The sequence below is a fragment of the Corylus avellana genome, chromosome 4 (genome assembly GCF_965113065.1).
Source record: "Corylus avellana chromosome 4, dhCorAvel1.hap1.2, whole genome shotgun sequence".
NCBI lineage: Eukaryota > Viridiplantae > Streptophyta > Magnoliopsida > Fagales > Betulaceae > Corylus > Corylus avellana.
Window position 1 is genome coordinate 29,431,014 of NC_142493.1, and position 27,819 is coordinate 29,458,832.

Consider the following 27,819-nt stretch of genomic DNA (forward strand, 5'->3'; position numbering starts at 1 on the left):
TTATTTGGCGCTGAAGTAAATTATGTCACCTTTTTTATAGCATAAACTAATTTGTCCTTATTTTATTTTATTATTATTCTAGGGATTAATTACTTTACAAAACTTATAAAATTATCTATCAAAACTCTAACCGATAGGCGATGATACGCAAACAGTAGAAAGATTGGGAACAGAGAAGGAACTTTGCTCGCTCCCTATAACAATTCCTACGGTATAAATAGCCAAACGCTTCAGATCTAATTTCGTCGCAGTCTGCACGCGGAGTTCACATATTGCTCCAACTCTCTCGTTCAACCGTCTCATACCACAAGGTTCGTCTCTCTCTTCTTCTTTTAAAGATCTTGTTGATTGATGATTCGCCTTCTGTTTGGATGCTGAGAAATTCGACTAGAAAGGGGAAGAAGATAATTGAAATCTGAATCTCATTATTTTCATGTTGTTATGCTTATTCAAAACAAAAACAAAAAAATGTCGAATGCCCTCACGTGATAAAAATCTTAACGTTCGTGATAGCATGTCTTTTCTTCTTCTTTCTTACATTTTCTCGGCAACCAAACAGACTGTCACTGTGTCTTGTTTCCGGATCTGAAGCTGTTTAATTGGCGTTACAGGCTGGTTTTTTATCTGATTTTTTTGTGAAACGAAACATAGATACTGTAGTTTCAGGATTGAATTTTGATAATTGATCTGAATTGAGAAAATGATAAATATCTTGTGCCGTGCTTCTACGACATTCTATTCCCTTTAGCTTTTCTCGGCAACCAATTGGATGAATTGTTTGTTTCCAGTATTCATTTCAAGCCAAACTCATTTAGTTTTGGTTTGGAATTATAACTTCAGATCTGATGTGATTGGAATATTCTCTGACTTATTAACGCATGCTTTTGTCTCCAATTACGGTTGAACGCTTATAATGGAAGTAGCAAGTCTCAATGCATTTTTTTTAGTGATTGGAAACTTTCATTTCTGGTGATATGTAAAGGTTGAATGGAAAGAGTGGAAGGAACTTTTTGTGAACTTTAGGAAAAAGATGGCTGTTGGTATAGTTTGGTAGGCCAACTGGTTGTGCACATGGATTGGAAGAAAGTGGGAGGGGACACTTATGAAGCATATTGCTCATGTTATTTATAATGTTTTTTTTTTAGTATATTGGAGTATTGTAAATTATCATTCTAAATCTTGATGTATTTATTTGTTTTCTCCCCTCTGAAAATGAAATGTTTTTTAATGTTGAAATAAAGCATCTATGCATTTTCTATGGTTCTTAATTATGTTGCTCATATTTGAAATTCTTGATGTGAATTAATATGAACCAAATGTGCTTCTTGGAAGCAGTTAAGAAATGGAGAAATCTTGTACTCTGCTCATTCACTTTGACAAAGGAACCCCTGCGATCGCAAATGAGATTAAGGAAGCTCTTGAAGGCAATGACGTGCCTGCAAAAATTGATGCAATGAAGAAAGCCATCATGCTTTTGTTGAATGGTGAAACACTACCTCAGCTTTTCATTACAATTGTTAGATACGTTTTGCCCTCTGAGGACCACACGATCCAAAAACTTCTGCTGCTATATTTGGAGATTATTGACAAAACCGATGTGAAGGGTAGGGTCTTGCCCGAAATGATTTTGATATGTCAAAATTTGAGGAACAACCTCCAGCACCCAAACGAATATATTCGTGGTGTAACTTTGAGGTTTCTTTGCCGCTTGAACGAGACAGAACTAATTGAGCCGTTAATCCCGTCTGTTTTGCAAAATTTGGAGCATCGGCACCCGTATATAAGGAGGAATGCTATATTAGCTGTGATGTCAATATATAAGCTTCCACAGGGTGAGCAGCTTTTGGTTGATGCACCTGAAATGATCGAGAAGGTTCTTTCCACGGAACAGGATCAATCGGCTAAGCGGAATGCATTTCTCATGCTCTTTACTTGTGCACAGGATCGCGCGATTAATTACCTTTTGACTCATGTTAACAGGGTGTCTGAATGGGGTGAATTGCTTCAGATGGTTGTATTGGAGTTGATCCGAAAGGTGTGCAGAACAAATCGAGGTGAGAAGGGGAAGTACATAATGATCATTACATCTTTATTGGATGCGCCTTCGACTGCAGTTATTTCAGAGTGTGCCGGAACACTTGTTTCTCTGTCATCTGCTCCTACTGCTATTAGGGCTGCTGCAAACACTTACTGTAAGCTTCTTCTTTCTCAAAGCGACAACAATGTGAAGCTTATTGTGCTTGATCGGCTGAATGAGCTCAAGTCTTCTCATAGGGAGATTATGGTTGATATGATCATGGATGTGCTTAGGGCACTTTCTAGCCCGAATCTTGACATCCGGAGGAAAACACTTGACATTGTTCTTGAACTTATTACTCCCCGAAACATCAATGAGGTTGTTCTTACTTTGAAGAAGGAAGTTGTTAAAACTCAGAGTGGAGAGCTTGAGAAGAATGGTGAATACAGGCAGATGCTTATTCAAGCCATTCATTCTTGTGCAATCAAGTTCCCAGAAGTTGCGAGCACAGTGGTGCACCTGTTGATGGATTTCTTGGGTGACAGCAATGTTGGGTCAGCTGTTGATGTTGTTGTTTTTGTTCGAGAGATAATTGAAACAAACCCTAAACTTAGGGTTTCAATAGTAACAAGGCTATTGGACACTTTCTACCAGATCCGATCTGCACGTGTATGTACTTGTGCTCTTTGGATCATTGGAGAGTATTGCTTGTCACTTTCTGAAGTTGACAGTGGCATTGCAACCATTACACAGTGTCTTGGAGAGTTACCTTTTTACTCAGTTTCAGAAGAAGGAGAAGCTGCTGATTCTTCAAAGAAGGCTCAGCAAGTAAACTCCATGACCGTTTCTTCCAAAAGACCAGCTATTCTTGCTGATGGCACCTATGCTACACAGAGCGCTGCCTCTGAAACTGCCTTTTCCCTTCCTACCCTTGTTCACGGATCCTTGGCATCTGGCAACCTGAGATCCCTTCTTCTCACTGGTGACTTCTTCCTTGGGGCAGTCGTAGCCTGCACACTGACAAAGCTTGTTCTGAGATTGGAAGAGGTTGAGCCATCTAAAGTTGAAGTGAATGGGGCATCTACACGAGCATTGTTGATCATGGTCTCAATGCTGCAATTAGGACAATCTCCAGTTCTTCCGCACCCAATTGACAATGATTCTTATGATAGGATTGTCCTCTGCATAAGATTGCTCTGCAATACTGGTGATGATATCAGAAAAATATGGTTGCAATCTTGCCGTCAGAGTTTTGTTGAAATGCTCTCAGAAAAACAATTACGGGAAACAGAGGAGATGAAGGCAAAGGCTCAGATTTCTCATGCACAACCAGATGACCTGATTGACTTCTACCATTTGAAGAGCAGGAAGGTATAGAAATCTTCTGCATTTGTGATCAATTATGTGAATATTGGAATGTATGTGTGAGTTCTACAGACTCTGATGAACATGACACTGTCTCATAGCTTTTGTCACAGTTATCTGTCCTTCCACTTTTTTGTGATTATTTTAGACCTTCCGCCATAGATACAGAATCGGTGATTGACTGTCAATAGTTTTACTGATAGAATTCCTAGTAGTATCACTATAAATGAACATGAACAGAGTGCACGGATGTGAAGTTTTGTTGACCTTCTCCTGCTATGTTCTTGTCTTTTATATGCTATGTTGGTTGAATTCACTGTCGTTATTTTTTCTTTGGGATCCAGTTCACTGATTGGCATTTTATTTGAATCTTAGCATAAATATAAAAAAAAAAAAAGAGTCCATAAACTTGTTATGCAACCCTGTTGCCCCAGATCGTGTTTTTTGCCTCTTTCTTTCTAACTTTTTTTTGCATAGTTTTTGAATTTTCTTTCTATTTCCTTTTTATTTATAAGATCAGATCAGATCATAATAAATTTTTTTTTTTGATAAGTATCAAAAAAAAAAAAAATTTATTATTATGATCAGATCAGATCATAATAATTTAGGGCGGATATCTCAAGATGTGTATAATTTCCTTCCAAGTTAAATTTCTGAGGCTAATTTAAGAGGGTATGTTTACTAGTAATAGATGCCAAAAAATTATGGAGGTCTTATCTTTTCTTGATAGAAATATTCTCCTCTCTTCTTAACTACTTTGATTTTTGTGAGTATATTGGTGTTTCTTGATTTATGATGGTTAGATATGTGATCTTTTATTGATTAGTGTCTATTTTTTTTATGTATAACATGATGCGTGCTCACACACACACACACATATCAGTTTCCTGACTGCATTTAACTTCCAGGGTATGAGCCAACTGGAGCTAGAAGATGAGGTCCAAGATGATCTAAAGCGTGCAACTGGAGAGTTTGTGAAGGATGGGGATGATGCAAATAAGCTTAACCGCATTCTCCAACTCACTGGATTTAGCGATCCAGTGTATGCTGAAGCTTATGTGACTGTTCATCATTATGATATTGTCCTTGATGTTACAGTTATCAATCGAACTAAGGAGACCTTACAGAATTTGTGTCTGGAGTTGGCAACAATGGGCGATCTTAAACTTGTTGAACGTCCACAGAATTACACCCTAGCTCCTGAATCAAGCAAACAAATAAAGGCCAATATCAAGGTTTCCTCGACTGAGACTGGAGTCATATTTGGGAACATTGTTTATGAGACTTCAAATGTACATGAGCGAACAGTCGTTGTGCTAAATGACATTCATATAGATATCATGGACTACATCTCACCTGCAGTTTGTAGTGATGCAGCTTTTAGAACCATGTGGGCGGAGTTTGAGTGGGAAAACAAGGTATCTGTAATTCCTTTCTTTACTTATGCAATAAAACTGCTAATTTTTGCATAGTTAAAAGGGAGCAACTTACTAGTTATCGGGACTCAACCAAAGTCTCTACTAGTATTTTATGAAGCAGTGATTTATTTGCACCTCTTTCAGTCATCAATTCCTCTATGGTTGGGAAATCAATAGTTCTAACAGTTTGAAGTTGATGCCAAAGATTTGGTTCTAGTCTCAAACGGTAAAAAGATATGCCCTCAAGGCTGAAATAACATTGTAAGAAAATCAATCTTGCTTGAATACTTTTGGTAATGCTATAATATTAGCTTAAAATGAAAAAAGAAAAAAAGAAGACAACATTGGTTTTTGGCTTAATGCTCAAGAGCTTATATGTCTAAGGTGTGTGAACATTAGGCCTCCTATAATCTTTTCACACTCATGTAATTGTTGGATCAAGAATGAAACTATGCCAAAAACAAGCTTCTTCAAATGTTAGCATGGCATATTCAGCTTAAATTAAAGATAAGAATTGTTAACCCTAGTAGGCAGAAATTTGGTCTTTGTACTCATTGGGTTTCTCCTTTATATTCAAGCAGTATTTGCACTTTCATAAAGCCAGAGCTGCTTTTAACTTGCGTCCTTCCTCTATGTCCTTGCTTCTACTTTTTCACAAAGCTCTGCTTCTTTTAGTAGTTTTCCCCTTTCTGAACAAACATCTTCTTTCACAGTAGTGCTTGGTTAATGAATTTGATTAATGTGGATGTGAATGTGTTATGCTGCAGGTTGCTGTTAACACTGTAATTCAAGAAGAGAAGGAATTCCTTTACCATATTATCAAATCAACCAACATGAAGTGCCTAACTGCAACGTGAGTTATTTCTACTCGTTGGCTGGCTAAAATTCCAACTTGATTGGCAGTGAGCATGTGATAGGTGTGGGATTAGTGATCTCAAATACTGTATATGGATTTGAGTGCAAATAGTTACCATTTTCAAAAACATTGGGAACAAAAAGTAGTTGACTGAATTGCTTGTTATGGTGTGACTAGTTGTGGCTTCACATGAAAAACATTACAACTGTCTTTGCTAGTACATTATTCAAGTAGGAAGATGATAATATTTGCCTGGACTTCACTGCTTTAGTGGAAAGGTGCCTAGGCTTGATACTGAGGCTGAAACTTGGGCCAGGCTGGGATGAGTTTGGATTTGGATTGCAGTTTAAGCTGTGTAGGTCATTGTTGGTTTGTCTATGATGGAGTTGAATGGTGAAAAGGGATTCGTGTAACTCATTCCCAAGTAGTTAAGATTAAAGGGCTTGGTTAAGTAGTTTAGGTTGCCGTGTTACTGAGACATTCTCTTTCTATTTGTTATTTTTTCTCTTCTTTTTTTCCCAACACCCGCCTCGGGGTGGGGCACGTGCAAATGAAATGAAAAATGACTCATATTCCTTGAACTTTGTAAGTAATGCTATTTGGATAAATTTCATACAACATGCTTTGCACAATAAATGTTCATTACTAGTGTCAATAGGCCATAGTGATTGTGGGTTCAACATCCACTAGGTGCATGTAATTTACCAAGAAAAAAAAAATATTACAAGTTGAGTTGATGATTACAGTAGTGCAGCCTTATGATTAGTAATTTAACCAAGCCTTTCACTTTTATGACCAATATACATACGAGTATAATGTCATATGAATTAAAATTTATTAAACTATTATGATTGGGCTTGCATTTGTTTTTGTCTGAGACCTCTGGGGGAGATCAAGCCAATTTAAGTCGCATTAAATTATGTCGACCAACACTCGAGCTTATTTCTAATTTTTGAGCTCAAGCTCCTCCAATGGTTGGGAAGGAGGGCTTACTGAAGTTGCTGCCTTCCTATCTCAATAGTTAGACTTAAATTATAAAAAATAAAAAAATAAAAAAAATTCTGGAATGCGAAGCCAGAAACAGGAATGAAGGCATAAAATGTTTACCATGGAACAAGTACCCAAATTGCTGATTGAGGTGCTGTCCAGAGACAATATTCCCATATGTGCTCTGTTTCTCTTTGTCATGATATTAGTATTCGCTGGTATTCTATCCATCCATTTTTCCTTTGTTATCTTTTCTTGGGTGGTTTGCATTTTCAGGTCAGCACTAGATGGTGAGTGTGGATTCCTGGCAGCCAACTTGTATGCGAAGAGCGTGTTCGGGGAGGATGCTTTGGTGAATGTGAGCATAGAGAAACAGGCAGATGGTAAGCTGAGTGGCTACATCAGGATAAGAAGCAAGACCCAAGGGATTGCTCTGAGTTTGGGAGATAAGATCACACTCAAGCAGAAGGGTGGACGTTAGTCGTTAGTACAGTCAACATTAGTGTTACCGTTTCACATCATTGCTGGTATTCATGTTACTCCTCTAAGAGGATAATTTATTCTTTTCCTTTTTCCTTTTTCTTTTTAATCTGAATTTCTATTTCTAACTGCGATTTGTGTAGGTTCTTGCTCCCAAAGTAGGAGGATTAAGTGTGGCTTTTTGTTTTCTTCGTGTCATTGGATTCATTCTGGAGCTATACTTTTACGAGGTTGCGGCAACAATGCAGTATTTCTTTTACTTGCATCTGGACAAGATTTTTGCTCCAAATTTTCATAAAAATTCAATTGTAGCTAGTTTCTAGCTGTAAGGTTGATTCACAAATTTATACATACTGTGACATTAGTTTATATATCTACTTGGCTATTCTTGTGTTGCTATTTTCAACCAATTCATTGGGTGTTGATAATACTGTTCAGTAATGATAAACAATTACCATCACCTTCTCAGAAACCTCTAATTTTTTGCTTTTGATTCCTTTCAAGTTTTAACCGAATCAAATGAATAAATTAAGTGATAAACTCTTTTTGAATTCATCGAAAGGTTTAAATTTCTGTAGTTATTTGTATTATTGGATTTTTAGAACTAGAATATAGAGGGGAAGAGCTTGGGTTTATATGCTTAGAAAGTTAATGTTATCTTTGTTGCCTTGTTTAGAACGTTCCTTTGGTCTTTTCTCACCCATCCACTGTTAATCAAATTTCACCAGCAATAATAAACAAAAATAAGTGGTGGTTTCTGGTGTATGGCATTGGCAGGCAGTTGGTATGCCTCTAAATTAGCATTTCAAGCTACTTGGCGGTATTCCTAGCTTTTGATACTATTAGTGGATCTATCTTCTAAGTTCTATATGAGTAGGTGGAGGAAACGATAGAATCCACTAACTCTTCATTTGTCCTGCTCATACATCATGCCACCTTGAATGTCATCAGGAACTCGGCAGCGTTGGGTGATCCTTTGACAAGCGAATATTAGCAGGATGCTTTGTACATTTGGCAAAACTTGTTAATTAGCAAATTTAATTGTTTAGTAATAAATGTTGTTATATTTCTAGTAACACACTGTGATTGGGCAGCATCTTGGTGTACCACAAGGGAAAGGATATAAATTAAGTAATGTTACAAGTCATTCTTGTGTCCTATTAAGAATGATGTGGCTATTAAAATTACCATTGAGCTTGTGATTGATTATTATTGAATTTTGATCAAATTATAATTTTAATAGCCACTTCATTCTTTAAGGGACTTAAGAGGAACACAAGATGGACTTCTATAATTATTCAAATAAATTAGGAACAAAAATAGAAATACAAGTTTGTTTCAAAGAGTCCTTTTTTTTTTTGGACAATTTAATAGGTTGCAATACCTAATGTCAATTCCGTAAGGTAAATACTTTTGGACATAAATTTTTTTCAAACTAGTCTAGAGGAAATATCTTCCAATTTATTTAAAATAGTGTCAAAGTGTTTATAAATATTTAAAACACACATTAAATTCTTAAGGTCATTAATAGTTGTTTATTGACTTAGACTAACGTTTTAAATATTTATAGACATTTGACACTATTTTAAATAGGTTGTAAGATATTTCCTCTAGACTGATTTTAAGGAAATTTATGTCCAATACTTTTAACCATTCCTCGCTTAATAAACAGAAAAAAAAAAAAAAAAAAAAAAAATTGAATTTATTCATTTTTTAATTATCTTTTAACTAACTTTATAGTGAATGAATGAATTCACCATTAAATTTGTGTGGAGTTTACTTGAGTTTACAAATCTAATGGTTAATTTATTAAATTTATAAAATGGTATGAGAAAAAGATGAAAAAAAAAAAAAAAAAATTGACCTCAATCATTTCTATATAAAAATAATAATAATAATAAAAAATAGTAGAATCCTTTCGCTCGGTAATTGTCTCGACCTTTGTGAGCGTCCGTTAGAGAATATTCTTATCAGTGACCAAACCCAGTGCCAAATTGGGAAACGGCCAAACCACTAACTTGACAAGGACGAAGGCACGAAGCTTTAGCAAATTCCACTAAGCTTCAGCACTTCAAAACACACGCTATCAATTATCACCACATCCACCACTACCGCCTCTCTTCCAAACATCGCTCTCGCTCTCTCCTCGGAATTGGACCTCAGCTACCCATTTCGTTGAAGGTAAACGAAACCCACTGTAACGTTTATTACTATTCTTCGTTGAATTCTGAATTTCTGTTATTGGATGGTTATAGCACTGCCGCTTTCGGTCTTGTCTTGTTTGGTGTGTCCTGAGGAACATCGTATCTGATTTCTTTCTTCCATGAGCTAAGTTCTCTTTAACCTTGAGCTTCCCAAAGCGACAAAAACTACTTTACAAAACTGTAGCCGAACAGAAAGAGCCTGAGCAGAACTTCTCAAAATGATTATGGGAATTGGGATGGTGTGCTGGTTTTATCAAGCACTTGAATTCCGTTTATGCAAAAAAATTGCATTTCCTTAATATGCAATACTGGGGTTTTTTTTTCTTGGTGCTTAATTAGCATTTTCAATGCGCTTTTCATGCTTATGGAAGTAGAAATTTCGCATTGATCTCGAGCTTCTTTAAGCGTGGTGGGTAATCTTTCAAAACGCTAGGAAAATGATAACGGATTGCCTTCCTCGCTTTACCAATCCATTTGGATATTGATTTTGCGCAAAATTCAATTTCATGGTATGGTTATTTTGCAGGGTCTTCACTGTTGAAGTTGGAAACTGTTATTGTTAGTTTTGTGCTGAGAAGATAATTTTGAGATTGGGTTTGGTGAAATGACCATATGCGGGTGTGTTTCCGCCGCAAACTTGAGGTGGCAAAGTACTATGATAGAAAATCACACTCTGAAATCTGCCCCAAGATGTGGATTTCTTACTGGTTCAGAGAGAACCAATGCATTAGCATTTGGAGGTTGTGAATCCATTCGTCATAGTTTGAGAATTCCATGTACACATTCTAATAGATCAAGGACAAGGAAGGGTGTCTCCCCTTTGCAGGTTTGTTTTTGGAAGGGGAAATTTGGTTTCAAGATAATTCTCTTCAAGTTTCCTGGGGAAAGTTAGTTATTTGGTTATAATGCAGGTGGTATGTATGGACTTTCCAAGACCGGAGCTTGAAAATACTGTTAATTTCTTAGAAGCGGCATACTTGTCTTCCTCATTTCGTACTTCTCCCCGTCCAACTAAACCGCTAAAGGTGGTGATTGCTGGTGCAGGTGAGGAAAATTTGTTCAATCTTTGTCTTGATATATATATATATATATATATATATATATATATATATATATATATATATATATTCTTTCTTGAATCTTTCACACATTAAACCTGCATCTCTCAATTGAATGGCTCTTTGTGCTTTTTTCTAGCTGAGTTGTCCTGATTTTTTCTTCCCTTGGTCTCGGTATTTTCAAGCTTTCAAATTGCTGCAGTTCAATCACCATAAGATCTCCACGTCTTTCTAATAATGAATGGGTTTTGGTTGTGTATATGCACATAGGCATGTGTATACTAAGGGGTCTTAGCGGGCTTATGTTGCTACTTGCAATCTTGATGTAAATCTAGAGTCTCTGGCTATAAACATTTTTCTTGTTATTATGTGATAAATTTTAATTCTGTGCATCCTGGTTCATTTTGAGTTCTAATGTTGTTTATGGAAGATTTAGTTTATCTGGTACTACTGGATTGCCTTCTATAGGAATTTCCAACTTCATGCTTGGCAATGTTAATTGTCTTTTTTTGTTTCCAGGAGTAGCCTCTGAAGCAGTCACAGAATCACCGTAAAATTGGATTTTAATTGTTTTGAGCATATAGCATTGATTTCTGGGATATGAAGATATGGAATTTTAAAGTAATAGCTATCAGGCATGGAAAAACCTTTTGGACTGTCGTAAATCTAAGTCTGCTCATTACTTGGGATGTGTTATTTCAACCTTATTGATTAGGGATGGTTTTTGTTTAGGAAAAATTACAGTTTACCCCCCTAAAGTTGACAGCGTTTTTCAATTCGAACACCAAAGTTTCAATTTTTGCAATCCACCCCCCTAAAGTTCCAAATTTTTGCAATTTGACCAATTGTATCTAAAACTTCCCATATTGCCCCTAATTTTTTTTTTTTTTTTTTTTTTTATAAAAAAAATTTTAAAAAAAAATTCGGCATGGCCATAGCCACCCTTTGCCCATCTAGCCATTTTTGCACCCCCAAAATTTTTTTTTCAAAAAAAAAAAAAAAAATCAGGGGCAATATGGGAATTTTGGGATAATATTGGTCGAATTGAAAAAAATTGAAACTTTGATGTTCGAATTGAAAACCGTTGTCAACTTTGGGGGGATAAACTATAATTTTCCCTTTTGTTTAATTTCTATAACTTTTTTTCCCGGACATCTTTTCCTCCTTCATTGGCTTTTTTCTGTGATTGGTAAGTTTCCCACAATATAGTGAAGGCACTTTTTGCAGGTCAAATAATACTAGCTTTCATGGATGGTTACATTTTCATATCCTGTTTTTCATTTTTTCCCTTATTGGACTTATAATTTTATAATCTATTGCAGGTTTGGCTGGTTTATCTACTGCAAAGTATTTGGCAGATGCTGGTCACAAGCCAGTTTTGTTGGAGGCAAGAGATGTTCTAGGAGGAAAGGTTTTCATGCTGCTCTATCTTTGTCACACTTTTCATTGAGTTGACACCAAACTGGTGCTTGATTGCTCTTCATTTTTTCCTTGCTTTTTTACTTCTTAAAAACTAGAAGTTTTTGTGTTTTTATCAAATTTAAGAAATTGTCTGGTTTTTTAGCCTCAATGAGCAGCATTTAATTTTCGTTATATTCGATTGAAGGATTATATGTTGTGCTTGATAGTGAGGCTTCAATACTCATAAGGTTCTTTTAGGATCATATATGTAAGTTTTCCAAGATTCACATTTAATACTGGCAAAAAGCTGGAGATAGAAAAGCTAATATAAAAAGGTTTTGTAAATTGAGTGCTTTTTTCTAAGATAAATTGAATTCTGGGTATTGAGCACTGTTGTCTAAGAAAAATTTGTCTTTCTATGAGATTCATTGGGATGATACTCGGTCCCTTTCGTTGTTGCTTTGATAATGCATGGGATTGTTTTGTGATCATCAAGTGCCCTTCAACTTAAATGAATATAGAAGGCTATTCATGCTTTACCGCGTCAAATTATGGTAAGTTTAACTTGTCCAGAAAATGAATCTGAAATGAAATGCTGAGATGAATAATCACATGTAAGAAAAGATAGAACAATAAATTGATGGTATGTGAGAGGCTGACATACGCACAAATTTAACACAAGATGAAAAAGAAATTACTTAAAGATGATTTGTGCGGGTCAAATGAAGACCCTTGGTTAGAGTGATGATTTGAATAAGCTAGATACAATTTGCCAATAAAAGGGTGGCCGAAATAATGTGAGTCTAGTCAGCAGGATTCACATGGTTGCCTATTGATAATTCAGTATTATCAGCTAGATAGTTGAGTAATCTCTTACGCAATAATATCGGTAAATCTTCGTTGATCTGATCTTGGATCGGTATATCAAATGCCTGCAACTTTGGATCCTTCCTATACTTCCTATCTGGTTTCCTATCAGTAGCCACATGATGGGCTTTCCAAATATCATGAAGTTAAATTGAATCTTATGTTTCAACACAATGTGGACTAACATTGTTCTAAAATATAGATCTTACATATCAATTTCGAATGCAAGGGTTTTTGCTGCACATGTACTCTTCTTTGTGCTGAACTTTCAGAGTAATGGGGACCTTGTTCTATTCAGTTGTGGATGGTTTATTCTTTATTCCATATACAGGCTTACACCTAATCTTGGCATCATTATCTTTGGTTGCATATAAGATAAAATATCAATTAAGTAAAGGCTATGCAATGTAACCTTTTCTTTCATCGTCCTCCTCCTCTCCTCCTACTCCTCTGTCTTTCTCTTTCTCATGTTGAATTTGTATTGGCTTTAAGAAGTTATATATAACGTTTGAATTATGTATGGTAATAAATCTCTAAAGTGGAATGTTCTTTTCCATACGTAGGTATTAATAACCAGAACTTAAATTTAAGGGGCTATTGCACAATAATTGATAGCTTCCAACTTGATTATTCCATCTATAGTTGGGAATTTATTTTTCTTTGTTAAAGTTTGTCCTCCTTTACTATAGGTGGCTGCGTGGAAAGATGATGATGGAGACTGGTATGAGACAGGATTACATATATTCTGTAAGTTCTAGTACTTTTTAGTTTGCAATTTGTGACTAAAAATCTATTTCTTATCCACTTCTTTCTGACTTGGTGGAAACCGCCTGGTCCAAATGCTTTCACTCGTGTTTCTTCATTTTTACTTTATGGTTCTTAGTGTAGTATCATTATTCACGATGTTTGTTGTTAGTTTCATATGTAGCCTTTGTGGTAATTTTTAATTATACAACAATTTTTATCCATCTTCTACTTAGATGTTTACATTCTACCTTCTATATCAGTAGAAAACTGGGTTGTTTCTTTATTTGAATGCTTTTTTTTTTTTTTTTTTTTTGTGTTCTTGCTGGTAAGTTGGGGCTTACCCAAACGTGCAGAATCTGTTTGGAGAACTTGGTATTAATGATCGGTTGCAGTGGAAGGAGCATTCTATGATATTTGCAATGCCAAGTAAGCCAGGAGAGTTCAGCCGATTTGACTTCCCTGAAGTTCTTCCTGCACCATTAAATGGTAAGCATTTTGTTTCCACCATTATATGACTTATGGTACATATGTTTGTTAATACAACTATCAATATTTGGTCTTGTGCAAAATTTGTTGCTTCGATTATATGATGATTACCCCATGCTTTTGAATTGGTCTAAAAATCAGAACTCACTCTCCTTACACTATATCATCAGGTAACGACTCAAAAAAAAAAAAATTGAAACGCAGAAACAATTTTTTCTTTCTAGTTGCAGGATGATCATACCAATTTACAGCGATATTTCCCATGTCATGTATCCTTTTCCATGAAAAAAAGATTTTTGTTTCCTGAAAAGTGAGTGGTCCCACCGGGGGATAACCATTGACCTCCACTTCATTAGGTATGGGCCCCAATGGAGTACACTAACTCTCAGGATTAAGAAAGAAGTTATCAGCACTTATGACAATTAAGATATCTTATGAGAAAATAATTCCAACATCCTTCACTCCTTATGGAACTCTGTTCCTAGTTTTCTTGGTCTTTTCTTTTGAATTTATTTACTATAAACCTGTTACTGTATGTTTTGTTATCCATTTTATGGCATTCTTTAGTATCTCCAAATATTTAGCTGTTTCTCATTCTCTTGTATCTATCAACTTGTTAGATGACTTTTATTGGGTGATTGATTGTTAGCCTAATCATCATCATAATTTTTGTAATGTGCTTATCATTTTAAGAACAGGGAGAACAAATGTGGTCATTGAGTTTATGTGTGACTAGGTGCAATTGTGTAATTGTTGTTTACCGATATAAATAGTGAGATTCAAGAGGGAGAATCCTGGTACTCTCATAGATAATGTGTGTGTGTGTGTGTCATCTAGTAAAGCATGTTAAGTTATTCTTGTTTAGAATGTCAAGAATTTTTCATTGATTGAATTCTTTTATGCATATCTGATTCAGTTACTGTGACAACCTCATACTGGGAAACATGCCATGCATTACACACCTGGAGGCACTTTACCTGATGCATAACTGGGTTGGTTAGATTTTCGATTCCAAAAATTATCCGGACTGAGAACCTGATTTCCTATCCTTTTTCCTAGATGCTGGTCTTCAACTTCTATTTTATTTCCAACCACCAGATCCTTCTTCTTCCAAGTCTTATTGTTGAAAAGAAACTTCTATCTGCCAGTTTAAACTATGAACAGGGTTTATTGAATTCAGAACCAAACAACTATAAGGATGTAATGTATTCATGCACTGCATTAGAGTTTTCTGATCAGGATTAAAAAATTATAAAGTCTACTTAAAATGGAAAGCTTATTAAAATTAAAACCATGGGACTCCAGGCGTGTTTCACATAAGAGGATTTAACATACTGTGCAGCAATTGTTACATATTTTTGTGGCAAATATATGCAAGAAACTTCACTCATTGGATGGTGAATCTCATTTCTTGCTTCTGTTGCGTGTGAGCCACGCTGTTGTTAGGCCATTCTGTATATCTAGTAAGCATTTTGTCTTCCTTTATTATTTTCATTGCAACCAATATTATCTGCAAGTGTTCCATGTCACTGTCAACCATAAGGTTGTCGTAAATTATTTATGAATGTAATCGGCAGGAATATGGGCTATATTGAAGAACAATGAGATGCTGACTTGGCCAGAGAAAATCAAGTTTGCGATTGGACTCTTACCAGCAATGCTTGGAGGACAGTCTTACGTTGAAGCTCAAGATGGTTTCACCGTTAAAGACTGGATGAGAAAGCAGGTATAGTTCCCCCACACCCGCCGCCCCCCCCCCCCCCCCCCCCCTCCCCCCCAGCAACACAATGGGAGAAGCCCTCCCACTACTTATAAATCTGCCAAACCAAGTGATGGCAGGATTCAATCTCAAATCTTTTGTATGAAGCCAAGAGACTTGCCAATTGACGTTATTTGATATAGGATTGGTGGTTAATAATGGATGAAACTATACATTTAATGTTAAATGTTTGTAACTTGTGATTTAATCATGAACCTAAAGAAAGGAGTTCGCAGATCCTCTAGAAATTTCAAAACCAATGAAATCATGAATAATTTGTCCATCAGAATGATAAATAAGAAAAATCCAAAACACCCTCGTGATAACAAATGGAAATTCATGGAATTTACATTACTTAAGACGACTATATGGATTTTTAATGCTTTAGAATGTCATGGCTAACATTCTGATAATTTTTGTCAATGCCTACTTGATTCATTGGAATAATGACTAGTGATTCTAATTGTTCAAAATATTTTCTACCTCACTAGATGATCTTATTGAATTTTGTATAACTACTATGAGGTTGGTATATACTTCGCAAATGACACATGGTTTTGTCCTAAACACAGGGAATACCTGATCGAGTAACTGATGAGGTATTTATAGCGATGTCAAAGGCACTAAACTTCATTAATCCTGATGAACTTTCAATGCAATGCATCTTGATCGCTTTGAACCGGTTTCTTCAGGTATTCATGTTTTTCTTACCCTTGCTATTGTTCTAAAAATTTATTATTCTTTTATCAGACGTAAAATTGGTACAAAATAAATCAAAACGATTCTTTGTTGCAACATATATAATGTTGATGGAAGTTAAATCAACTTTCATCATCTTCTTATATATCATGTGCAATCATGGTGTATACCTAGTGAAATAATTTAATCAATCTGCACTGAAAAAATTAAATTATAATCATAAAAATGTTTGTCAATCACGAATAAAATTTTTCTTGAAGTAGCTTAAACTCACTGGATTTTTTGAAATATCATCTTGGTAATTTAGCTTTACTTGCTCTGACCCCAGGTGGGTTGAATTTTTTTTGAGGGAAAGGTATGCAGTTTGAGTCAAGTTTCTCTTTCTTCTCATATATTATCAGCAAACATAATCTTTTCTTGCTGAAGGAATCTACTTTTTTTGAGTTTGAACACCTCAGATGACAATCATAAATAATTGTTGTCAACCATGGTGACCTGGAATCTCATCCCATCCCTCCCAGTAATATAGTTTCTTACTTAGATGATAATTAATCGAGATATCATTGTGGGTGACTATTGATTTATATAATGTTGTAAATACATGACAGTAGTGTACATTAAAAATAAAAAGAACAACAATTTCTTTCAACATGACATTAGCTACTTTATGAATTATAAAAACACATCTCTAGGAGAAGCATGGTTCCAAGATGGCTTTCTTGGATGGTAATCCCCCGGAAAGACTCTGTCTGCCGATTGTTGATCATATTCAGTCACTGGGTGGTGAAGTAAGACTAAACTCACGGATACAGAATATCGAGCTAAATCATGATGGAACCGTGAAAAGTTTTTTACTAACTAATGGGAACGTGATTGAAGGGGATGCTTATGTATTTGCTACTCCAGGTATACTACTAACTTTTATGTTGATTCATATAATTTTATCATATTGCTCATTAAAAATATAATTTTATCATATTGTTATCCCAGCTTTCCTAATATTGTTATGACTGTTCTAATCAGTTGATATCCTGAAGCTTCTTTTACCTGAAAACTGGAAAGAGATTCCTTATTTCCAGAGATTGGAGAAATTAGTTGGGGTTCCAGTTATCAATGTCCACATATGGTTAGTGACAGATTCGATTATTGTTAACAAAATATAAAAAGCTTCTGACTCTCTCTCTCTCTCTCTCTCTCTCTCTCTCTCTCCATTCCATTCTATTCATATAAGAAGTATTGAATCTCTCTATATACATGATTAGAGATGGTCCTTTATTGAAACATAAGATACATTCAGTTTTTATTTGCAATGGGTTTGGCAAATGAATTCTGGAGATGGAGATAGGATGCAAAATCCATTGCAAGCCTTTTAAAATGTGATTTTCTGATACAACACAGGAATATTCTGTCTAATTGCCCTTCTCATATTGTCTATATTTCTGAATTTTACTGGAACTAATGTAATTATTTGATTTTTACATTGGATATTTTCTATTAATAAGATAAACAAATATTTTAATTCTTGTCATGTTATGCATCAGTTGCTTTTTGGTTTGGAGACAATGCATATCCTTTTATGTCCGTCAGTGACAGCTAATCTGTTAGCGCCCTGGTTTCGCCAATTGCAGGTTTGACAGGAAACTGAAGAACACCTATGATCACCTACTATTTAGCAGGTCCTGCGCTGATACTTGTCTCATTAATTGTGGTGTCTAGTAGAGATACGATTCGATTGTTTGCTTAGTTTGTCTCTCACAGATTTTGTGACTTACTATTGAACAGCTTAGTCTTCTGAGCGGTTTCATGCAATCTTAGTGAACCATATATATATATATATATATATATTTTGAGGTTTAGAATATTGACAATGAGCTCAAGCTAAAATGGCTCTCTCTTCCTCTATAAGGAAAGGAAGGTTGTAACTTTGAGACCCACCACGTGTTTGTAATTTACCAATTAAAAATAACAAATAAAAAATAAACAAAGAAGTTCAGAGCATTATTAATAATTATACTAAGGTTGCATGACAAAAAGTATCTTTTTTCTTCCTCATAGAAAGTGGAGTCTGCATTACAACCATTCTCGGTAATTATAATTTTGAGTGTAAGCTAGAAGATCATTTTATGCTCACTGATTTTAATCCTGTTTAAAACTTTGTAGCACTGCTCAATTAAGATTTGCTTACAAAATTTTCTAGGAATGGAGAAATTATTTACCGTCTTATACCTGCTAAGAACTTTCTTTCCTTTTTTTGTTATATTATTTTGGTTTTTTTCCCTAGTTTACCTGAGATAGGACAGGTTTTTTTTTTCCTTCACTTCCAGTTAGAGTTCCTTTAGGCTAATGATTTGATCAATTTTGCTTCTCCATCTGATTTCTGGCTATTTTCTTACCTTCCCCTTGCAGAAGTCAACTTCTCAGTGTGTATGCTGACATGTCAGTAACATGTAAGGTAAAAACTGGTATTAATATATATTTTTTATGTACTTTATGCACCAAAATGCTAATATCTTCATGCAATGTAGGCTCACTATTGAAATAAATAGTGTCCTAAACAAATTATTGGATGTTAATTTAAATTCTTGCTTCTACCCCTGAGAAAAAAGAAAACAGCAAATTTAATACGGTCCCCCCATGAGAGCGGCGTTTTTTGCTTGGTCGGCCATCCTAGAGAAAATCCTCACCATGGATAACCTAAGGAAGTAGCATGTCATTGTGGTCGATTGGTGTTGTATTTGTAAGAGAAGTGCGGAGTTTGTGGATTGTCTTCTATTCTATTGTGAGATTGCTAGTGCCTTATGAAATGCTATTTTCAGCCGTGTTGGGTTAGCTTGGGTTATACCTAGATGATTGGTAAACCTTTTCGCTTGTTGGAGAGAGTTGTGTGTCAGTCTTCAGAGTGTAGCAGTGTTGAAGATGGTTCCGTCTTGCCTTTTATGGTGTGTTTAGAGGGAAAGAAATGATGGAAGTTTTAAAGACCGCGAGAAGATGGTGGTAGAACTAAAGTCTTTCTTCTTCAATACTATTTACCACTGAGTTGCTGCTTTAGACTATCTTAATTTGCTTTGTTTCATGATTTTCTTGACCTTTTTTCTCTTTTTAACCAAGTGTATTTCTTGTATATTTTTGTGTATCTGGGTTGCACCTTTTGCGATTTTTAATGATATTTGATTACTCTTTAAAAAAAAGGGAATAGGAGAAACAACAGATAGGAAAATTTGGTATACTATGAGACAGGTTGCTATTTATGTCCGAGTGTTTTATGGACATATGGGCAGTTGGGTTGGTATGGTACAACATAAGTATATGAGTATGACTTATACATGGCATAGTGGCCATATCTGTGTCTGTATTTGTATTCTTGATTTTAGAAATTCAACAAGTATCCCTTCACCGAATTTCCTCATATATTCTAAGCTTAGTAATTAATTTAATTTTCCTTCATTAGCATTTGTTAATTCATGATTGATTGTTCTATGCAGGAATATTACGACCCAAACAAATCTATGCTGGAGTTGGTCTTTGCGCCTGCAGAAGAATGGATTTCACGCAGTGACTCAGATATTATTGATGCTACAATGAAGGAACTTGCAAAGCTCTTCCCTGACGAAATTTCCTCGGATCAAAGCAAAGCAAAGATTGTAAAGTACCACGTTGTTAAAACACCAAGGTTTGACTAAATGGCCAGATATTTGGATCTTTGGGATTCCTTTAAATAAATAATGAACATTTATAGATATAAGAATTTAGTACCCTTTATATGAGTAGAGCAAAGTAACAAGTAATATTGTTGAACAGGAAACGTGTTGTCTAAAGACTATTTATTTGAAATTTTTTAATTTAGAATTCATTGTAATCAACATGTTACTCCATTTTCCCTTTGTAACCTAACTGATAAATGTCTCAGGTCTGTTTACAAAACTGTTCCGGATTGTGAACCTTGCCGTCCCTTACAAAGGTCTCCTGTTGAGGGGTTCTACTTAGCTGGTGACTACACAAAACAGAAGTATTTGGCTTCAATGGAAGGGGCTGTTCTGTCAGGAAAGTTTTGCGCACAGGCTATTGTACAGGTAATTTTACCATAGGTGTACTATAAAAGGTAATATGATATAGTTATCATTTTTGGAAAAATGCTACTTTTAGTGTATTATGACAGTAGTTTCTTCAAAAAAAAAAAAAAGGTTCAGAAACCTTGTTTTCTTCAGATCCCGTGTCATATTAATAGACATTTATTGAAATTAAATTCATGAATACATAACAAGTACTTTTGTTCCTTCATTTTTCCATTTCTTTTCTCCTTTCTTTTTAATTGAAATTTCCTTGGCTACTCAAAAAGGAATCTCTGCTTGTCCCATGTAGTAGCACTAGGGAAGATCCTATTTGCTTGAAGGTTAAATTAGTTGGCAATGAGTTGTTGGATGCAAAACACGATGGTTGATAGAGCACAGCAAGGGGTGCTCTGGCTCCGAGAAAGTCTGAAAATTTTAAATATACACTAAAACTTTATTTTCACATTAATCCCTCAGAGGTGGGGAGTTAGAACAAAAATAAGGATAAATATGTATTGAAGCAAAGAGCAAGCATTTTGTTTTTTTGGGTGCTTATATGTACTACTTAGTCCTCATGTTGAAATATGCAGGATTATGAGTTGCTTATTGCTCGGGGACAAAGAAGGTTGGCTCATGCAAGTGTTTCTTGACAAAAACCTTTGGAAATGGAGGCAAATTTTGCCTTCGTTCTTGAGGATCATCAAAGAATAGTTATGGCTTCTAGGTCAATGACATATCAACCATTTAGGATATCTTTTCTGCCCTTGAGGGATTATATGCAATAACAACATATCGAGCTCTCTGATAGTGAATCTTTTCAGGATAAAAATCTCCTGTTGTGGTTATACTTGTATGATGCTTATCTTGCTGTAAGTGTACATAATTTGTTCTCAAAGATATATCCAACAGCCAATGCAATTAAGGTGAAAGTAAATAATTCTATTCAGCTTGTGTACTTAACCCCATGACCCATGTACCTCACTATGTTTTGCACTTGATGGGACCCAATATGAGAAAGGTATTCTTGGTTAGAAAAGAAAAAGAAACTGTATCTATCCCTATACTGAAAGCCCTGATTAAGAAGAGACAGAATACAATTTTTGTCTGTATAGAAAGTACTTTCAATCTAGTTTTCAAAGATAACCTAAAGAAAAGAAGTAAATCTGGATCAATTTTAGCTGGAAAATGATTTAGGAAATTGATTTTTCAAGTTCCAAAATGGTTGTTTAGGGCTTGTAATTCAAAGATCGATCTGCGTTTGCAAATCATCTTTTTCTTGGATCGATAAATTGTTTTGCTTGGAATATTCAAGTAGGAATGCGTGCGTGTATGAGGAAGAGAGTTTTCACGTGCATCAGTTCACCCTCCTCGAGTAAACTTCTCATTTTTTAAGCCCCCACCAAACATGTAAGGAAACAAAATTCCAAGCCTAGTCCTAGTAAACTACGCACAACACACCTTCCATGAAAATGCCTTCCTTTTCTTTTTCCCCACAACCAAGCTTAGCTGGCTACGTTCACTCCCTCACTTGAAAAGCAAGCCAACCTTTCTCTTTTCAGTGAACTACGTTCGAGGCTACGGATTTCAATGAGAGTCCACTTTTCGATCCTGACCATGTTCATTCCCCCCCCCCCCCCACCCCACCCATTTCTGTCGCCAGCTAATCCTTTCTTAATTTATTGCATTAGGGATTTCTTGTATAAATATGTGCATAAGGGCTGGTCCCTTTAGCTAGCTAGTTGTTGTGAGCTTTCTTGCTTGCTTATATAACTTTCTCAACCATGGTTGAGCTTGAGTTAAGCAATAAGAGCATGGCTAGAATCCCGTCCAGGAGAAAGATGCATTGCTTCACAAGAAAGTGCTCCTCCTTGGTTAAGGAACAAAGAGCCAGGATTTACGTTCTCCGACGCTGTGCCACCATGCTATTATGCTGGTATATTCATGGAGATGACTAGCTAATTCGCATTATTTTCTCTTCTCTCTTTTTTCTTTCTTTTTTTTTTAAAAAAAAAAAAAAATAGATCACTCTTTTCCTTTCAGCATTGTCCATTAAGCCGATCAGTAGTACTTTTGGTTGTATGAGCTGTGGTGTGGCCTTTCCTGCAACACTCTCACCTACGTGTCGTACTCTTTTTGACCTGATTGGTATAATTCACAATGGGTTTACGGTGGCACATGAGAGGTTTCTGGCTGGGGGCTGCATTCTTGCTTTTTGATCAATCAAACCATGTATTTGAGGGCATCGGCGGAGCTGACATGCTGGGATTCTTTTTTTTTTTTTCCTAAAACTTTCGAGTTGCTGGTGGATGGCACTCAATAAACGTTGCTTGTAACTTGTTTTTAAGCTGTCAAATCAGTCTTTAGGCCCCCCCTTTTTTTATTTATTTTTTTTTTTTCCTTTGAAAAGTGCTACCGCTACTTACTTCTAAAAGCATACTTTCTGACTTGATAATAAATTTAATGATATTTTTTACTGTTATGTCAATGAATGTGCACTTGAGAGTGTGATTAACATTTTTCTTTTTATTTTTCTCCCCATTTTCAAGAATAAAATAGGGAAGCCAATATATATTTGTAATGATCACGTTATTTTGGGCATACTTGAATAGTTGAATGCCATGGGTTTATCAATGATTTTGCAGTTTGCTGATACTTCTCTTTTCTTTTAAGAAGAGAGCTTGAGATTCAACTCATCGTATGTATGTATGAGATTTTTTAGAATTTGTTGGATAACGAGTACTTAAATAAAAAATAAGAAGATTGATAAGGATGGTAATTCGTATGTATTGGTTTAGCCACTTCAATTTTGCATACTTGAATGTCATGGGTTTGACCATAAAAGGATCTTCTCATAGAGTATCTGGTCATTTATATTATAAGGGCAAAATTTGAGATTTACAGGAATTTATTGAATGAAAGATATTTTGCTTAACATGACAAAAAGTCACGAGTTCTAATATCTTATGTAAGAGTAATGCTATATTAGTAAATTGTTATACTGTCATATAAATTGTCTGTGAAAATCAATCTTTGTATTGATGCTTGTAAAAGAAAGAACGAAAAAACTAATGATTGATTTTGATTGTTACATCCGTCATTCTAATTAAATTGTAGTCAGTAGTCTACTATATAATAACCATCAAGCCAACACAAATTCAACATTTTACCATATCATCTGGATCAATGGTTGGACAACTTGAACAACTTGGAATGTATTCAATTGGACTACCATAAGAATATATCACATGAATATATTTATCTTATCTACCAAATCATAAAGACTCTTGATCCTAAAAGAATAGTGGACTCAATTACAAAGTGTTTATTGTTTGATTTCTCCACGAATGAGATATTGCAGGTCAACACATCAATATACTGAATAATTGACATTGTGTTGTAAAATTAAAGAAAATAACAAGATAAGATAAAAGATTGCAATATATGAAACTAGTTCTTCAGGAACTATGTATTATTCTTCTCTATTATTGTGTGATCTATATACAACTCAATACTCCCTTTTATAGGCATAGAATCATAATGGAAGGTTAAGGAATATGAAAAGGAGAATATGAAACAAGAGGGTACATTAATGTATTACATGGATGTTATAGGAATTCTAAAAGATGATATGAATGTGTAGAATTCCAAGAGATGGAACTAAATGGTCATCCACCAAATGCATGAATGCATTCATAACACTCCCCCTTGGATGACCATACACTAAGAATATGCCTCGTTAAAACCTTGCCAAGAAAAACCCAGTGGGAAAAAACCTGTGGCGAAGGAAAAATAGTACAATATTCTTGTGTGCCTTCGTATGCTTTAGGATTGCCTCATTAAAACCTTGCAAAGGAAAACCCAGTGGGAAAAACCTTAGCGAAGGAAAAAGAGTACAATCAGCATAATCATTTTACTCCCCCTCTTTAGCATGAAGAGCTTCAATTGTTTATGATGAAAGATCCTTCAGTCGGCGCATTCCAATGTTATTCACCAACTTCTTAAATGTTGCAGTTGGTAATGCTTTGGTAAATAAATCTGCCAAATTGTCACTTGATCGTATCTGTTTAACATCAATATCACCACTCTTCTGGAGCTCATGTGTATAAAAGAACTTTGGTAAAATGTGTTTGGTTCTATCACCCTTAATATATCCTCCTCTGATCTGTGTGATACAAGCAGCATTATCTTCATATAATATTGTCGGGCTATCTTTGATTGTGGATAAACCGCACTTTTCTCGAATGTGTTGAATTACTGATCTTAGCCATATGCATTCCCGACTTGCTTCATGAATTGCAATAATCTCTGAGTGATTTGAAGAAGTAGCAACAAGTGTTTGCTTGACAGATCTCCATGAAATAGCAGTACTTCCACTTGTAAATAGATATCCTGTTTGAGATCTACCTTTATACGGATCAGAAAGAAAACCCGCATCTGCATATCCAACTAATTGTGAATTTGAACCTTTTGAATAAAATAATCCCATGTCAACTGTTCCACGAAGATAACGTAGAACATGTTTGACCCCATTCCAATGCCTTCGAGTTGGTGCAGAGCTGTATCTTGCTAATAAATTAACTGAAAATGCTATATCAGGTCGTGTGCAATTTGCAAGATACATCAGAGCACCAATTGCACTAAGATATGGTACTTCAGGACCAAGAATTTCTTCGTCATCTTCTCGAGGGCGAAAAGGGTCTTTTTTCACATCAAGTGACCGAACAACCATTGGAGCACAAATGATGAACTTTCTCCATGTAAAAGTGCTTCAGGACTTTTTCTGTGTATGTTGACTGATGAACAAAAATTCCATTTGAAAAATGTTCAATTTGTAAACCAAGGCAAAATTTTGTCTTTCCAAGATCTTTCATCTCAAACTCATTTTTTAAATACGTGGCAGTTTTTATGAGCTCTTCTGGAGTCCCAACAAGATTTAAATCATCTACATAAACTGCAATGATAGCAAATCCGGATTCTGATTTCTTAATGAAAACGCATGGACAAATTGGATTATTCTCAAATCCTTCTTTCAATAGATATTCACAAAGACGATTGTACCACATGCGTCCGGATTGCTTTAACCCATATAAAGATCTTTGTAGCTTGATAGAATAAATACTTCGGGATTTCGAATTATATGCTTCAGGCATTTTGTATCCTTCAGGGATTTTCATGTATATATCATTATCAAGTGATCCATATAAATATGCTGTAACCACATCCATTAAACGCATATCCAAACTTTCTGTAACTACCAAGCTAATCAAAAATCTAAATGTAATTGCATCCACTACAGGGGAATATGTTTCTTCATAATCAATACCAGGTTTCTGCAGGAAACCTTGTGCAACAAGTCTTGCTTTGTATCTCACAATTTCATTTTTCTCATTTCGTTTTCGTACAAATACCCACTTGTATCCAACAGGCGATACACCTTTAGGTGTTTGGACTACAGGTCCAAATACTTCACGTTTTGCTAGTGAGTTCAATTCTGCTTGAATTGCTTCCTTCCACATTGGCCAATCATTTCTACGTCGACATTCTTCGACAGTTTGTGGTTCAATATCATCATTACTTCTGGTAATGTTAAATGCAACTTTAAATGAAAATATGTTGTCGACAACAATTTTATTTCTATCCAATATTTCTCCTGAACTTACATAATTTATTGAGATCTCATTATTTTCAGGTACCTGTTCCTCTTCAGGAGGTAACTCTTCAGGAGATTCCTCTTCAAGAGATTCCTCTTCAGGGGATTCCTTTCCAGGAGAATTTTGTACAGAAAGTTTGGATGGATCAATTTTCGTTGCCTGTTTTGTGGGTAAGGCCTCTTCAGGAGCACCGATTTCATTTCCTTGTGCTTTTCTCTTCCGGGGAATTTTATCCTTTGCACCAATAGGTCTTCCACGCTTCAGGCGCGCCTTAGACTCATTTGCTGTTGTATTAATTGATTGTCCGACAGGGACTTCTATCTTCGCTGGAGTATTAGCAGCTGGAATGTGAGACTTAATTATTTTCTTGTTGTCAGTAAATGCATCCGGCAATTGATTTGCAATACTCTGCAAATGAATGATCTTCTGAACTTCTAGTTCACATTGATTTGCACGAGGATCAAAATGAGATAATGTCGAATTATTCCAAGTGATTTCTTGTCGTGTTTCTGGCAACGACTTTTCTTTCCCTAGTGATGGGAATATGTTTTCATCAAAATGACAATCTTCAAAACGTGCTTTAAAAACATCACCAGTTAAAGGCTCAAGATATCTAATGATAGAAGGAGAATCAAAACCAACATAAATTCCAAGTCTACGTTGAGGTCCCATCTTAGTGCGTTGAGGTGACGCAATTGGAACATATACAGCACAACCAAAAATACGAAAATGAAAAATATTTGGTGGTTGACCAAATGCAAGTTGCACAGGGGAATATTTTTGGTAAGCTGTTGGTCTGATCTGAACTAATGATGCAGCGTGTAATATTGCATGTCCCCAAGCAGAAACATGTAATTTTGTTTTCATAAGCAAAGGTCGAGCAATTAACTGAAGTCGTTTAATAAACAATTCAGCTAAACCATTTTGAGTATGAGTATGAGCAACAGGATGTTCAACATTAATTCCAATTGACATGCAATAGTCATAAAATGCTTGAGATGTAAATTCACCCGCATTATCCATCCGAATAGATTGAATTGGATAATCAGGAAATTGTGCTCGTAATCTAATTATTTGAGAAAGAAGTCTAGCAAATGCAACATTACGAGTAGAAAGCAAGCAAACGTGTGACCACCTAGATGATGCATCTATTAAAACCATAAAATATCTAAATGGCCCACATGGAGGGTGAATCGGCCCACATATATCCCCTTGAATCCTTTGTAAAAATGATGGAGATTCAACAATTATCTTAGAAGGGGATGGTTTGATAACAAGTTTACCTTGAGAACATGCAGCACAAGGATAATCACTTGGTAAAAGAATCTTCTGGTTCTTTAAGGGATGCCCATGAGAGTTCTCAATTATTCGACGCATCATAATTGTTCCCGGATGTCCAAGACGATCATGCCAAAGCATAAACATCTTTGGATTAGAGCACTTCTGGTGCATCACAACATGTGATTCAATTGTTCTTATTGTTGTATAATACAACCTGGAAGAGAAAGCAGGCAGTTTTTCCAATATGAGCTTCTGGCCCGAAATTATTGAAGTAATATAAAGATATTCGTCACTGCCTTCATTAGTGGTTTCAACATGATAACCATTTAGACGAATATCCTTAAAACTAATTAAATTTCTTCTAGATTTAGAAGAATACAAAGCATCGTCAATACAAAATTTTGTTCCTTTTGGCAATATAATATTCGCTCTTCCAGAGCCTTCGATTAGGTTTGATGAACCTGATATTGTATTGACACTAGCTTTGTTTAATA

The 27,819-nt window shown here is 35.4% G+C and overlaps 2 protein-coding genes across 2 annotated transcripts; both read left to right on the forward strand.

The window, feature by feature from the left end:
• Positions 1-132: 132 nt before the first annotated feature.
• Positions 133-7,537, forward strand: LOC132177184 (coatomer subunit beta-1). The gene is made up of 6 exons (XM_059589430.2): positions 133-311; positions 1,336-3,388; positions 4,291-4,800; positions 5,568-5,653; positions 6,920-7,170; positions 7,267-7,537. Exons 2-5 carry the CDS (start codon positions 1,343-1,345, stop codon positions 7,122-7,124), a joined length of 2,847 nt encoding a protein of 948 aa, XP_059445413.1. The 5' UTR covers positions 133-311; positions 1,336-1,342; the 3' UTR covers positions 7,125-7,170; positions 7,267-7,537.
• A 1,535-nt stretch (positions 7,538-9,072) lies between these two features.
• On the forward strand, positions 9,073-21,353 carry PDS3 (phytoene desaturase 3). Its single transcript, XM_059589716.2, has 15 exons — positions 9,073-9,304; positions 9,854-10,153; positions 10,239-10,371; positions 11,708-11,796; positions 13,343-13,400; positions 13,731-13,886; positions 15,464-15,612; positions 16,218-16,337; positions 17,037-17,250; positions 17,368-17,470; positions 17,973-18,020; positions 18,751-18,796; positions 19,827-20,014; positions 20,252-20,414; positions 20,984-21,353. The coding sequence occupies exons 2-15, from the start codon at positions 9,932-9,934 to the stop codon at positions 21,041-21,043; spliced, it is 1,749 nt and encodes a 582-aa protein (XP_059445699.1). The 5' UTR covers positions 9,073-9,304; positions 9,854-9,931; the 3' UTR covers positions 21,044-21,353.
• The last annotated feature ends 6,466 nt before the right edge of the window (positions 21,354-27,819 follow it).

What these genes read in the sequence shown, in the direction of transcription:
- PDS3 (XM_059589716.2), top strand. Translation starts at nt 9,932, where the DNA reads ATGACCATATGCGGGTGTGTTTCCGCCGCAAACTTGAGGTGGCAAAGT. An exon ending in CTTTGAACCGGTTTCTTCAG is followed by an intron (nt 16,338 to 17,036) that starts GTATTCATGTTT and finishes ACACATCTCTAG; the next exon opens with GAGAAGCATGGTTCCAAGAT. An exon ending in CACGTTGTTAAAACACCAAG is followed by an intron (nt 20,015 to 20,251) that starts GTTTGACTAAAT and finishes TAAATGTCTCAG; the next exon opens with GTCTGTTTACAAAACTGTTC.
- LOC132177184 (XM_059589430.2), top strand. Translation starts at nt 1,343, where the DNA reads ATGGAGAAATCTTGTACTCTGCTCATTCACTTTGACAAAGGAACCCCT. An exon ending in ACCATTTGAAGAGCAGGAAG is followed by an intron (nt 3,389 to 4,290) that starts GTATAGAAATCT and finishes TTTAACTTCCAG; the next exon opens with GGTATGAGCCAACTGGAGCT. An exon ending in ATGAAGTGCCTAACTGCAAC is followed by an intron (nt 5,654 to 6,919) that starts GTGAGTTATTTC and finishes TTGCATTTTCAG; the next exon opens with GTCAGCACTAGATGGTGAGT.